This window comes from Notolepis coatsorum, assembly GCF_963971535.1.
Source record: "Notolepis coatsorum genome assembly, chromosome: 6".
NCBI classification, from domain to species: Eukaryota; Metazoa; Chordata; class Actinopteri; order Aulopiformes; family Paralepididae; genus Notolepis; species Notolepis coatsorum.
Window position 1 is genome coordinate 66,857,940 of NC_140170.1, and position 15,079 is coordinate 66,873,018.

General features: G+C 45.3%; 1 protein-coding gene across 1 annotated transcript; it reads left to right on the forward strand.

Moving 5' to 3' along the window:
- Positions 1-8,847: 8,847 nt before the first annotated feature.
- LOC311229523 (protein S100-B-like) lies at positions 8,848-9,786 on the forward strand (the record flags this gene model as incomplete). Its single annotated transcript, XM_084315599.1, has 2 exons — positions 8,848-8,976; positions 9,634-9,786. The coding sequence occupies 2 exons, from the start codon at positions 8,848-8,850 to the stop codon at positions 9,784-9,786; spliced, it is 282 nt and encodes a 93-aa protein (XP_084171725.1).
- Between the last annotated feature and the right edge of the window lie 5,293 nt (positions 9,787-15,079).

Below are 15,079 nucleotides of genomic sequence, written 5' to 3' on the forward strand. Positions count from 1 at the left end.
GGTTAGGGTTAATTTGGTTAATTTGGTTGCGGACACCCGCAACCAGGGCCGCCTCAGGGGGTGTGCGAGCAGTGCGGTCGCACAGGGCCTCGCGGGAAGGGGGGCCTCACAAAAAAAAAAAATTTATTATTTTTTTTATTTTTATTTTATTTTTTTTTTGCGAGGCCCCCCTTCCCGCGAGGCCCTTTTTCATCACAGACCTAAAATCTAGTTTTGCTTATATGCTTATATATTTCACATTAGACACGTTTGTAGAATGTGTCTGACTTGTTCCTTGCCTCTGGGGTTCTGCAGCAGACATACTATTGGTTTCAACGAAGGGAGTGGTTTTACTTACATCATGTGTAGTACACTACGCCGGCGTGAGTCAGCTGCGTTTGACTATTTCGCGCATGCAGCTTTTGACTATTATGCTTAGTTATGCCAGCCAAGACGAAGAAAGAGGTCGGTCATTATCAGTCGGTCGGTCACCAAGGAACGTTGACGAAAGGCGGGACAAATGGCCGGAGCCTTGTCATGATGCAGTCGGGATATAGCCATGATGATGTCGGCTAGTAGCTAGCTTAGCTAAAGGCTATCTAGCGTTAGCTAACCTAGAGACATGCAGCCAAGATGAAGAGGATGGTCGTTTGGCAGATGAACTTCGTCAACTCCACGCGGTTGTCTCCATCCTCTTGGACGTTTGGTGAGTTTTTAACCTATTCTATTAACTCTATTCTATTCCCGCCGTGGACATCGCTCTCTCTCTCTCTCTCTCTCTCTCTCTCTCTCTCTCTGGAGCTAAACTGGCCGACTAGCTGTTGTAGTACTACTAGTAGCTAACGGTGTGTGCCTGGTGTCAGCACCTGTATGTAGCCGCATAGCTTGCTTCTGCGTTAGCTAATGGTTAGCGATAGCCTGGTTGAGCTAACTGTTAGCCAGTTAGCTGTTTAGCTTCGACGTTAGCTGCCGGCTGCGCTCGGCTGGGAACGTTCGTTTGATGCTATCAGTTAGCCTTGAGTTAGCTGTTAGCTTGTGCTACGACCATTGACATTAGCCGTGAGAATAGCAGGGGGTTCTGGCACTCTGACTACGACATCATCTTTGACAGAAGATGTAGTCGGGCCTGCACCATGACAAGGCTCTGGCCATAGCTTATTTGTCCCGACAGCGAGAGGCCTTTCGTCAACGTGGAGACCTGTGTTGCGGCCTTTCGCCCTGCGTTCCTTGGTGCAGGTAAGATTAATGAAAATGTCATGACATTACCCCACTCTTCCTTCCTTCCCCTCCCGAATGTTTTGTTAATAACGATGTTTTTTTCCAGGCAAAACATATGCTACTTCACAACATTTGGAGATACGACATGTGCTGTGTGTGAATGTCTTGGTCGTTTGTGTAGCTTGGGTAGCGTTGGGCCGTTGGCCAAAGCTGTGTGTGGCCTGGTGTCACAGTACCTGGCTAGCCTATTTAGCTGATGTCGGCCATTGGCTCCTTGCTGCTTTGGTTTCTCTGGTATAGACCCTCTTCTCTTTGGATTTAAGTGTTGATCTTTGTCCTTTTGGATCTCTCATACATGCTCTCTCTCTAACACACACACACATGCTCTCTCTCTCTCTCTCTCTCTCTCTCTCTCTCTCTCTCATACATGCTCTCTCTCTAACACACATGCTCTCTCTCTCTCTCTCTCTCTTTCTAACACACACAGTCTGCCTATGGCGGCCTTTCTCGATGGCTAGGCTGTGCTCGCTGAGTCTGTACATAGTCAAGGATCTTCAGTCACAGTGCTCAGGTATTCTGCCACTGTGTACTCTCTGTTTGGGGCCAAATAGCATTTCAATTTCTTTCCAATGTGTCTCTCTCTCTCTCTCTCTCTCTCTCTCTTGGATTTAAGTGTTGATCTTTGTCCTTTTGGATCTCTCATACATGCTCTCTCTCTAACACACACACACATGACAAACACACATGTTCTCTCTCTCTCTCTCTCTCTCTCTCTTTCTAACACACACAGTCTGCCTATGGCGGCCTTTCTCGATGGCTAGGCTGTGCTCGCTGAGTCTGTACATAGTCAAGGATCTTCAGTCACAGTGCTCAGGTATTCTGCCACTGTGTACTCTCTGTTTAGGGCCAAATAGCATTTCAATTTCTTTCCAATGTGTCTCTCTCTCTCTCTCTCTCTCTGTACACTGTATATTGACTGTAGAACGGGAGCTCTCTCTCGCTCTCTCTTTTGCTATATGTTGACTGTATCATGCCCCGCCTCGGACAGCGCTATTATTTAAGAATATGTTGACTGTATGATTTTATTTTTATTTTATTTTTTTTAACCTTGGGGGGGGGGGGGGGGGGGGGGGGGGCTCGCGTTAAATCTCGCACAGGGCCTCGCATTTCTCCCAGGCGGCCCTGCCCGCAACCAAATGAGTTTTGAAAGAACATGCGGCAATAACTTGTGTATCACAAATAACCCAAAATGAAGCTTGTCTAACCATATAAATGAGTTACGCAGTGTAGTTATCAGAAAAGTATATGGACTATCCATTCTGCATAATAAAACCATACCTTTTATGGTTATATGCAAGTGTATAAGTGGTGTATAGAAGGATTATATGCAGGTATATTCGGACAGATATGTATATATATATAATATGCGGTAAATATAAATACATTTACAGCACTATTTTTTTTTTCCACTTTTTCTCCCATTTTCTATATTTTCTCCCATCCCAATTTCGTATCATCCAATTCAACCCTCCCCTGTCACGAACGCTGTTTCTTGCCTCCCACAAGCCGGCTGCAATGTGGACTAAGTCATACATAGCACAAGTCCCCTCCGGTACTTGAGGTAACAGCAGTCGCATGTTTTCACCTGCGCAGCTCGATCTCTCAGTGGCGAGGAGTAACGCGTGGGAGGCTCACGCTGCCCCCGACACTTCCTGATTCTACTGCGCAGGCGCACCAACCGACCTGTAGGAGTCGCTGTCCACAACGCCCGATCCCCACCCATCAGTTTCCCACCCCCTAATACGGCCAATGTGTATTAGTATGAACGACCAGCTAAACTGAAAGCAATGTGGAGCGCTGGGCTCGAACAGGCAAGCCCAGCGTCTCCGTCATTCGTGGCGAGCGCCTTGCCCACTACGCCACGTAGCCGCCCACATTTACAGCACTATTGTACATTTTATCATATAGAGTTATATGGGTAGACTATTATGAGGTAGGTAGTAGTCCCCACCAGACTGGTGGACAAGCTGATCGAGCTGGGTCTGAGCTCCGCTCTGAGCGCCTGGATACTGGACTTTCTGAGTGAAAGGCCCCAGGCGGTCAGGGTGGGGGGTCAGACCTCCAACACCATCACCCTGAGCATCGGGTCCCCCCAGGGCTGTGTTCTGAGCCCCCTGCTGTATTCAATATACACACATGACTGTGTGGCCAAGTTCAGCTCCAACTCCATAGTGAAGTTTGCGGACGACACAGTGGTGGTGGGGCTGATCTCGGACAACGACGAGAAGGCCTACTGGGAGGAGGTTGAAGTACTGGAATGCTGGTGCCAGGACAACAGCCTGCTCCTGAACATTGGTAAAACCAAGGAGCTGATTGTGGATTTTAGGAGAAAACAGCAGGGGACACACACACCACTGAGGATAAACGGGGCTATCGTGGACAGGGTGAGCAGCTTCAAGTACCTGGGGGTCCACATCTCAGAGGATCTGACATGGACAACACACATAGACTCAGTCGTAAAAAAGGCGAAGCAGCGCCTCTACCACCTGAGACAGTTAAGGAAGTTCAGAGTATCGGGGAAGATACTCCAGTCCTTCTACTCCGGAGCTGTAGAGAGCATCTTGACTGGAAACATCACTGCCTGGTATGGAAACAGCACGGCACAGGACAAGAAGGCCCTACAGAGAGTGGTACGCTCAGCAGAGCGTACGGGGATTGCACTACCACCCCTGCAGGTCCTATATAACAAGAGGTGCAAATCCAGAGCCTGCAGAATAATGAAAGACCCTCACCACCCCAACAACAGCCTGTTCAAGCTGCTGCGGTCAGGCAAACGCCTGCGAACACCAGCAACTAGGACATAGAGACTTCGGCTCAGCTTCTTCCCCCAGGCCATCAGAGCCTTGAACACTGAACTCTCCACACACAAGCACACATGAGCACACACACAACACACACACTGTACACGCTCACACACTAGCAGCCACTTTAACATGAGCACACACACACTCATGCTGCACACGCTCACACTTATGGTCACTTTACAAAAGGAAAGGTCACTTTAAAAATAGTATAGTATAACTTGAGATTGTATAATATAGCATTGTATAGCAGTGTACATAAAGACCCAGTGCCTCATCCGTAGCTAACAGTGTATTGCACTATCACAGGACCTAGCATGTCTTACCATGCTCTGTAAAAACTCATGTACATATACCGATATGCCTTACTTTGATTACTTGTATTATTGCACAATGTCATTCTATTGGATTCTTATTATATTATTATTATTGTATTATGCACAATCGTTGTGGGCAAGACCCCCCGCATTTCACTGTATACTTGTATGCTGTGACAAATAAAACTCTTGACTTGACTTGACTTGAAAGTAGTTAAGATTAGTTATCATATAGAGTTATATGCATAGACTATATAGTATGAGGTAGGTAACCTCGTTCCCAGTTTTATCTCCGTGAGATAAGGTAAGATTAGGTAGGAGTGTGGACATTTTACCATGATGTGACCAACCATATAGCTTGAATAGAACAGCCATTTATATTCCAAGTAAACATTCTGTACTTTTGACTACACTGCAGTTGAGTATCTGTGTTATGAAACTCAGAAAGTGTATGATCAATAACTTTATGAACATGGTCCACAGGAAAAACAGGTCAAACAGAACACCAATGACAAATATGCAACAACCACCTGCAAGGTTTGAAGGCGTACACGTTTACCCTTATGGAAGTGCACAGTGTATATCCATTGAACCCTTTGAAAGCAATATCTGTAGCCTACCATCTTTGACCTGCCTAGCTGCTGTATAATAAATGTAGACTAATAGTCACCAGTCAGCCATCCAATGGGAGATGGGGGGTATGGTGCATGCTCGGATTGCGCTGGTGGACCAAACAAATCTATGGAAATATGGCCAAATTGTAACTGTGCATGGGTCAGACCGAGTATTTGACGCAATATATTATGTCTGACCACTAAGTGTGTCTGCCTCGTAACCACCAAAACCTGTACAGACTACAACGCGTGACATAACTGTTATATCATGCCAGTTAGGGTACCTTGTGTATACTGCACTTTTACTCATAGTACATATTCAGATTAAAATTCTTTATTGCCTATATTTATTGTAACATAAAATATAACTGATAGTGTATCTGTACCTTGTTTTACAGTTGATTTTTCTCATCTTTTTTTATTCAGATCAAACTTTATGGCCTATATTTATGTCTTTCTACCATTACCCTGCACATACCTGTACCTCCCCTCCCCCATGTTGCTATGGATTTCCCCAAGGGGATCAATAAAGGAATATCTTATCTAATCATAATATGACGATGTCAGGATTGGGGGGGGGGGGGGGGGGTGTAGGACTGTAGGACACACACACAGACACACACAAAAAGGGGAATCTTAAAGTTAGGGTTAGGGTAACCACTGGAATGGCTGAGCGATGAGAGAGGGTGGGGGAAAACACAAGAATAAAATAAATAAAAAAAAAAAACTGTAGGAAACACAAAACACCAGTATAAAATAACTGGGTAAAAATCCCAAAATAACCACCACTGCCTAGCAGTTGAAAACAACAAGAAAAACAATAGCACTAGAGACACAGAAAACTCTAGAAGCATGAGGGAAAACATGAAATGGACAAGCATCCGAACAAAGTCAACCAAACTTACTTAAAGGCACTGCACACCTGACACCAATCAGGTGGCAATCAAGCTCAAGCCCACACACCTGCCATGCCGCATGGCAATTAACTACAGAGGCCAGTGATTGACAGCTGTCCCTCACAGAAAGACGCAATAGATAGCTGTCCCTCACAGAAAGACGAAATAAAGTCAAAGCACCTTAGAATAAACTAAAATAAAACCCACATAAACCGTGATCCATCACAGACGAGTGACATCTTTGGTGACATCTCGATTTTACCCTCCTTACAGCTGCAGTGCTGATGCTTTGGCTCCTCCTATATGGATGTGGTTTATATAGGGGCTTGGCCTCTGCAGTGAATAAGTGAACACTGTCTCTACATTCCCGTGGGGAAATGTACAGTAATTGCTCCAAATAGTAGTAGTTTATAAATGATAATAGGGAAGTGTCTGCTTTCTACATGTAATGGAATTCTTAGCTGCAACCATGTGGCTAATAGTCTGTAAGTCCATCGAAAGATGTTGTTTGCCATGACATACAGTAGTACATGATAATGGAGACATGCAATTTGCCACAATGATATAGATATTGGTGTGCCAATGGATCACAACAAATATCACACCAATTAGCCTGTTGGTGGTGCTATATCAAAGGTCAAAATGTCAAACATTGAACGCTGTATGATAGCATGTACAATAATGCTGTATATAAGATAAGATATAACTTTATTGATCCCCTTGGGAACCACACATATATATTTATCCACATGTCTGTATATACCTCCTACATATAATTTCTGTCTGTATATACCTCCTATATATAATTTTACATATCTGTAGATACTATATCTGTATCTGTACATATCCCTTACCTACTCTTACTAGTTACGCTGCTGGCCAGTATGACCTACTACTACCACAGTGTCTTTATACCTGTATCACTGTACACATTATACTACAACTCTGTACATACATCTGATTAGCACTATTACCCAGTAGTACTAATTTATATATTCTATACCGTTTAATCACTTGTACATTGTATATTACTCTTGCACTTTACACATTTGCACTCTGGTTGGATGCCAAACCTCTTTTTGTTCTCGTACTTGTGCTGACAATACATTTGAATGTAATCTAATCTAAATGCCATAACTCGCACATCTCAGTCTGATTGGCACACAATCTTGTACACATACAACTATCCTTGGTCTACAACTTTGCCAATAGGACCAATAGGTCTACAACTTTGCCAATTGCTCCTAGGTTGTCCATCCAATTCTCACAGAACCTGCTGTGGCATCTAGAGACGATCTGTCTTTCATTGTGTAATTCTGAAAGTTGCTATTCAAAACATTCAATCACAGTTTAGAGAACATGAACACAGGAAGTGAAGTGTTGTGAATGATTTGAACACTTTGAACTTCACAAATGCCCTCATCTGACAGTTATCTGTACTATAGCCTATATTTATGTATTCTACTATTACCATGCCCATACCTGTACCCCCCCCCCCCCCCCATGTTGTTATATCGTATTAATTTCCCCAAGGGGATCAACAAAGGAATATCTTATCTTAAAATATTTGTCACATAATATGATTTAATCCAGAATTCCACAACCGTCTATACTGTTAGGTGGAGAGATAACAGAGGAGAGAGCAGAATAGTAAATATTACACACTCTTTCACTGTACTAACTTCCCCACCATGTTGCTGGGGATCCCCTGGAACCTCCTCCAGGACCCCTGGGACCCCACTTTGAGAACCACTGCACTAGATCACAGCATGAAGATAATGGATACAGTGCTTAGGTTTAAACACACACAGGCAGCAAGGAGCAGTAGAAATGGGGAGTTTGCTGCAGCCAAATTGGTTGTAGCTTATAAGATAATATATTCCTTTATTGATCAAGGTGATTGATCAAGGTTAGATCCTAATGTGAAAAACTGTGATTTTATATGTCTGCACTTTATGTGCTCATTTTATGTCTGTCTTTTTTTCTGTTGCGAAGCACTTTGAGCTGCAATTATTGTATGAAAGGTGTTATACAAATAACGTTTATTATTATTATCCCCTTGGGGAAATTTCTGCATCATATTAGCAACATGGGGAGGGGGAGGGGAGGTACAGGTATGGGCAGGGTAATAGAAGAAGGACATAGGCAATCAAATTGTATCTGAATACAATATGAAAAAAATAAACAGTGTAAACAAAGGTGCAGATGAGGGTCTGTATGCCCTATTGGTTATATTATGTTACAATAAATATAGGCAATAAAGAATTTGAATCTGAATATATACTATACTATTATCACACATTTTATGTTGGTTTTTATTTATTTATTAAAAAAAATGATATATATATCCAAGGGAACGATCACACACACACACACGCATGTATGTGATTGTACAGAGAGAGAGAGAGAGAATGAATGCAGAAACCTGATCCCTATGAAGTGACCGATTTGAAGAGGAAATGGCTTCAGTTAAGTTTTTACTCACCACAAGTGTCCATTAGGCCTACTTTAAGCGGCACAGTGTGAATGGTGATGTAGTTGATCAATATCATTTTAATGTTCACAGCACTGGGCGCGGCAGCCGACACACTGCTAGAAGATAAGCCATCAGTCGCTCCATCACTGCCTTGTACAAACCAGACAGGAGTTTCTTCAAATGCAGGTAAACTCCAAGATGTTTGATAACTGCATGTCTTCCTAAATTCCTAAGCAGTATTTTCTGTTTTTATATATTTGTATGTAATAATATGTTTGTAATAGTGTTTTATATATATACACACGCACACATATGGAGAGAAAAGTGAGTAGAGAAAGAGGCTCAAGCTTATACTCCAACCTATTAATGTTAAACTAGAAATGAGACAGTGGTCAAATATATCATGAATTGGGAATGAAATGATATGAATATATATAGCAATTCATTATTATTGCTTTCTTTTGTCTGTAGAGGTCTCAGCAAAGTATGTCGGACCTAGAAAGCGCCATGGTGACCATCATCCGTGTGTTCCACAAATACTCCGGCCACAAGTGCAAGCTGAAGAAAGCAGAGCTAAAAGATCTTATTAACAATGAGATGAGTCGCTTCATAACGGTAGGCTTATGTTATGGATCGGAATGTATCGAAAAGGAAATTACTATGGGGACACCTCCTATGCAACCATATTCTTCTGAGTTCATAATAACCAAAAGTTGTTTTTGAAAAATTATCAGACATCAGTGGCCTGACAATCAACTGCAATTGTAATCACATGAGCATACACCTTAAGTGACTTAGTTACAAGCACTAATTACACGCACACACTACTGCTAACATATACCATGTATTGTAGTTTGTATAGATAGAATATACGTTGTGCATTATGTTTAGTTTACCCTGATGTAAACAAGACGAAAGTCTTTCTCTGGTCTGTATCCCCTTAACAATTGTGTGTATTGAGCTGTACTGTATTGTACCCATTCTGCAATTAAAGTTTTCAATCATTTCAATCAAAGAATATACGTTCTGTATGATCTTTAGTTTATAGTTTATTTATAGCTTATTTAGTTTCGTTATAGCTTATAGTTTGTATAGATAGAATATATGTTGTGTATTATGTTTACAAATGTGCTGTACTATGGTTGAGGAGCCAGGAAAAACAAGCATTTCACGTTTTTCTGAATGTATGTACATTTAAAAAAGATGTGACAATAAAATAATCTGAATCTGAATCGGATGCATTCTTTTTAATTTGCCTTTCATGTGGGACAGAGGATCCAAGAGAACGACACCCTGGACGAGCTCTTTGCAGACCTCGACCAGAACGGAGACCTGGAGATCGACTTCCAGGAGTTCATCGCCCTTATCGCCATGGTGACATCAGCCTGCCACGACCTTTTCATCCCGAATTACCATCACCATTAGTGACATCACAGACACCACCGTGTGTGTGTCACAGTGTGGGGGCCTATATTACGCATGAGTGGATGTCTGAAAAAAAGTTGATCTCGCTTTGTGAATGCGGGCTGTTATTTTCAGTGTATATAAATGAACGTTAATGCCATATTGTGTCAAGGAGTTGCTTCTTTTTGTCCGGCTGTCTGGAAATATGATTGGATAGATTAATAGGTCATTTAAATCAACAAAATGTATGGGATGGTGATTGTTGTATACTGTATGCTACAGAGATGGATTGTTAGCATAGTTCTGTGTATGAAATCAAATGCATAATACAAGAATTTGCATCAATGAATCTACTATCAAAATACACGGCATAAATAGGATATCCAATCCCTCAAATACATTCAGACTGGTGTACATGATTTAAAACAGAAACAGGATTCAAGTCCACCTTGTGTCCTGAATTGTGGAGTGTCCCAAAGGTAGTTCCTAGTTGTTACCAAGGAAACTATTAAGGAAGGAAGGGTCATCACGTCACTGTGTAGCGCGTGAACGCAGATTGGTGCCAATTGTGGAAACTTTCAGTTCTGCCAACATTGAGTTGAATGAGATCAGCTATCTCCTCGTTTATGACTCGTCGTTTACACAGGTTATTACCTCGCTTGTCAGAATCATCTGCAATCCGTTGCATTGTTAACTAGCCAACGTTTCATATATTGGTTGGTGTATATTTACTCAGATAACTGGTATATCTTGAATTTTAATACAGGCTTCAATAGAACTGGCACCAAAGTCTGGCACCAAGCAGAGCATAGAACGCTGGTATTCTGACGTGACAACCCTTCCTTCTTTTATAGCTTCCTTGGTTGTTGCCGCCCGGTGGTCTGCCGGACTCATTATCATTATCGATCCCCTTGAGAAACGTCAGGCCCAGGATGTGGTCGTCTTTCCCTGGCTTTGTGCAATACATTCTTTCAAGTGCCCATCTCTGTACCAGAGACTAAGGAATTAACAAAACGATCTCCTACAATCCTACTAGATTTACAGTGAACATTGTTTTAAAATAATATATTAGCTTAAACACCTCCACAGCGGGAAAAGGACGGGTGAATCGTCCGAGGAGATCGGAGGGGAGAGAGTCACCCCCCTCACCCTCTCAGATGGCGTTCCATAAACTCCAGCGTCTTCTTCCAGGAATCCTCCTGAGCGGCAGCGTGAGGTGCCAGGTGTCCTCCCCAGACAACCATGACTACAGTGAAAACACAGGGAAGAACGTTAGGTTATGACTATAACCAAGTTCTGTTAGTATAGCGACGCTCGGCATCGCTCTCTGCACTATCTCGCATACGTGCACGCGCACTGAATAAAGACCACAATGTACCTTTAATCCCAATATTCGTCTGACCACACCCCTATCAGCTTACCCATATAAGCAGGGGTGGGGCCACCCACTCTCCTCCTTCCCAAGCTTTCGCCACAAGGCGAGGTCAAAGGCTGCAGCGCCGTCGGATGCCGAGCGTCGCTATACTAACAGAACTTGGTTATAGTCATAACCTAACGTTCTGTATCGTATCGCTCTCGCTCGGCATCGCTCTCTGCACAAGGGAGGCCGAGCGAGAGCCAACGGCCGACAAATACACCCCGCTGACAGCCCCCCACAAACCATCAGAACAGGGAGGGCCGAGCCCCCCCGACCCACCCTAATGGCGGGCACCCCCCCTATTAGGGGCTTCACGGGAGGGCGACGGACCCGACCGTGCGAAGAGGCACTCAAGCAACTCAACGCACAGGGTGAGCAGACCGTGGCTTGACCCCACGACTACACACACGCACAACCCGCATGCCACCCGGGAACGAACGGAGGAACAACCTCGTTACTGCCCCCAGAATCACGGGGTCAAGGGCAAACCCAACCCCGTGGCAAGGCCGTAGCAGCGGAGCACGAAGGAAGACCCAGACCCACCAAAAGGACTGGACTCCCTAGAATGGGGGCCCAGAGAAGTCCATGATGCCAGCATCAAGACCCCACCAGGTGGGCACGTAGTGCCCCGCCCCCCACATCGCCAGCGTATTCGGACAAAGGCCCCTCAGTTACTGCACCTGGTATTCCCAGGCGGAATCCCATCCAAGTACTAACCAGGCCAGAACCTGCTTAGCTTCCGAGATCGGACGAGATCGGGCGTGTTCAGGTTGGTATGGCCGTAAGCCGAGCGGGCCCTGTCCCCCCAATAGCACACCGTACCTGGTATTCCCCGGCGGTCTCCCAACCAAGTACTAACCAGGACCAACCTGTGTAGCGGCCGAGATCCGACGAGATCGAGCGCGTACAGAATGGCATGGCTGTAAGTCATGACGACAGTGCTGAGTAAAAACATACCCAACCAGGGTCTCCATAGCGCTTAACCCTGTGACACCCAGACCGACCTGGCATTTTTCCCCCTGAAAAAAGCCCAAGTCCCTCAGGGTACCAGAACAGCAGATCTGCATCCCCGGCGGACAACGGGTTCAACTGATCTGGACCAGCGTGACCAGAACCAGTCCCGTGCCCTAACCACGCCGACATGCCTACTCCAGGAGAAGGGCAGATATGCGTGTTGATCTTAACATGAAAAGAAGGCGCCACCCAGACGTTCGGACAAACCGCGCCTGGTGGCCCACCCCAAGGGCGTGAGACCCCACCACATATGTTCAGATCCATCCCGTCATCATCCCCCAGACATGAACGAGAATCCGTCGACAACCCACCCAGGTCATGGGATGTGGTCGTCGGAAGAGGAAAAACCCCCATCTCAGTTGCTTTATAAAAACGCTGTTTCAACCACAAGCAACCAAGGCGTGCCAGTCAATCGCCTGTTTACAGCGAGCTAGCACTATACGTGCGTCGGGACACACCCCCATCAATGAACAGGCTATTTAGACCTGTCATTGAATCCCCAAGGCGCCCAGGGGAACGACAAGAGGGGTGTGACACTCCCTAACTCCAACACTTCTGGAATAGAAAGAAGGAAGCATCAACAGTATGTATCCCAGTCTACACAGCCGGGGGTAAAAAAATTTCACATTTTTACATCCCACCACCCTCCCATAGGAAAGAGACGGGGATCCCCAGAGAGACTTCCCACGCGAGCTGTACAGATTGAAAAGAATATATTGCACCTTGAGCCATGTAAAAAACTGGTTTTAGGGCCTCCGGGGAAGAGGCACTGAACCCATACACACTCAATAAACGAATTGAATCGAATATACATACAATAGAAAAGGACCCTTCTAGAGGGTCCACTCACTTTGACAATCTGAGGAGGAAGGCTCTGTACTCTGATGGAGGCTTCCTCACATGGAAGAAGGAGTCCGAACTCACAGAAGGCCTGAATAGGCGCTTGGTGAGGAGGAGCCCTGACCACCCCCCCCTGAAAACAGATCCATCACATGGACCTGAACAGCACACGGAAGTCCTACCAACAGAGACGCGCACGGTGACGTACTCTATGGCGGGGGAATTCCTGCGGTGCACACGCCCAATATACCAGGCCGTGGGACCAGGAACTCTCCCCCCCCCCCCCCCCCCCCCGTAACGTGCCGAACCGCCGCGTGACGGGAACCTTGAAGGACAGGGGGTGTACCCCTGACCGACAGAACAATGGGGAGAGGAAAGGTTACCAGTTCACCCCTTTACGACCCCACACCCATGATACGATGTAACGACAAAAAGAGAATATGACACAGTCATAGTCAGCTCTATGAAGCGTTTCACAGCTCCACACAGCGCATGAGCTAACCTGCTATCTGATTTTTACTAAGGAAAAACACAGAATAGAGAGGGCTCTAAGAACCCCGGTCCAACATACACATGTGCTTCTGTGGCCAGTACAACCCAGTTGTAGGTCACATGACACACACAACCCATCATCACCTACAAAAAATGGCAAAAACACTCAACAGAGGAACGCCGTTTTTTTCACAATGAGAGAATACATCATTCTTGATTAGTATCGACCACAGGCCTTGCTAAGCACACATGACAGCAACCAAACCAATTTCCCTTTAGGAAATAAGTTTCTCCAGCAGATTTAGCACAACCTCAGCAATCAAGCTAAGAGTTACATCGTATCCCTACCACACAAAAGACACAATTAATGCACAACATGTCTGATAGGAGGATGAAAAAGTCCCCAGGGAACCGGGGGGGAAACACAATCCTCCTATTTTACCCTCAATACGGCCAGTTAAAACAGGAAAACCTGTTAATGTGTGAACACACTGTTCATTGTCATTACAGTCTGAGAAAGAACATTCTTTTACTCACTTGTCACCAAGCATAGCTTCATAGGTTAGTTACCTTAGTTGTGAGTACACGGCCGTGTTTCTCACACAACAACCAGATCATTACATCCCGTTTGCACGGAGAAGCTAACTGCCAGTGACAAAAACAGCTCACACATAACCCGCAACGTATCCTAAATGCATTGTAGCAACACACGTTTTGGGAAAAACACCGTTATTCACAATACATTTAGCAAAGTAAAACCAGAAGACGTGTTATGAGGTCTGGTCCACCCCGTTCCTACCCGGAACGCAGATCAGCGAAGTGCAGTCACAGACACCGTAGGAAACACAGCCGCTCCTGTGTTGTCCGAACTGGGCAGCGTCACCGCCCCAACCCGCACTACAGTCCCCTGTTGATGCAACCTTGCCGTCCTGGCTCAGGGCAGGGTCGACCAAAACATCCCCTGTCAAGGATGACGTCGTGGTCAAGAGTGTAAAACATGTTAAAATCAAAGCACGTTCAACAGACTAGCATCAAGCTAACGGCCGCTCCAACCGTTCGGGTGCTACTGCTTCTGCTCGCGAGACGCCGATCTAACGACGCACGCGATCAGAAGCGAGCTCACGGCGGCGCGCGAGAAGCTAAGCTACCCCGCGCCAGGCCATGGCCATAGCAGCAAGCTAACGTTACCTAGCGACCACGACATGCTAGCCCCGCAGCTAACAGCTGACTGGCTAATAGTAGGCCCTAGCAGGCCATGCAGCGATCCAGCAGGCTAACGCAGCAGTTAACAGCTGACTGGCTAACCGTAAGCTATGAACATGTAAACAATGACATAACACTCACCCAGACAGGCCGCCGTTCTGAACCTCTCCTCACTTTTTAAGAGAAAAGAGAAAACAAGATGTCAACACCGCTTCACAACGGTGACTTTACCACATCCGACGGAATCAGCACAGTACCAACTGGCCTGTGTAGCTGACTTTGAACATGAATCTGCCGCTATCGCACATTACATGCACATATCCCCTCGTGAAGGAATACTCTCATTTG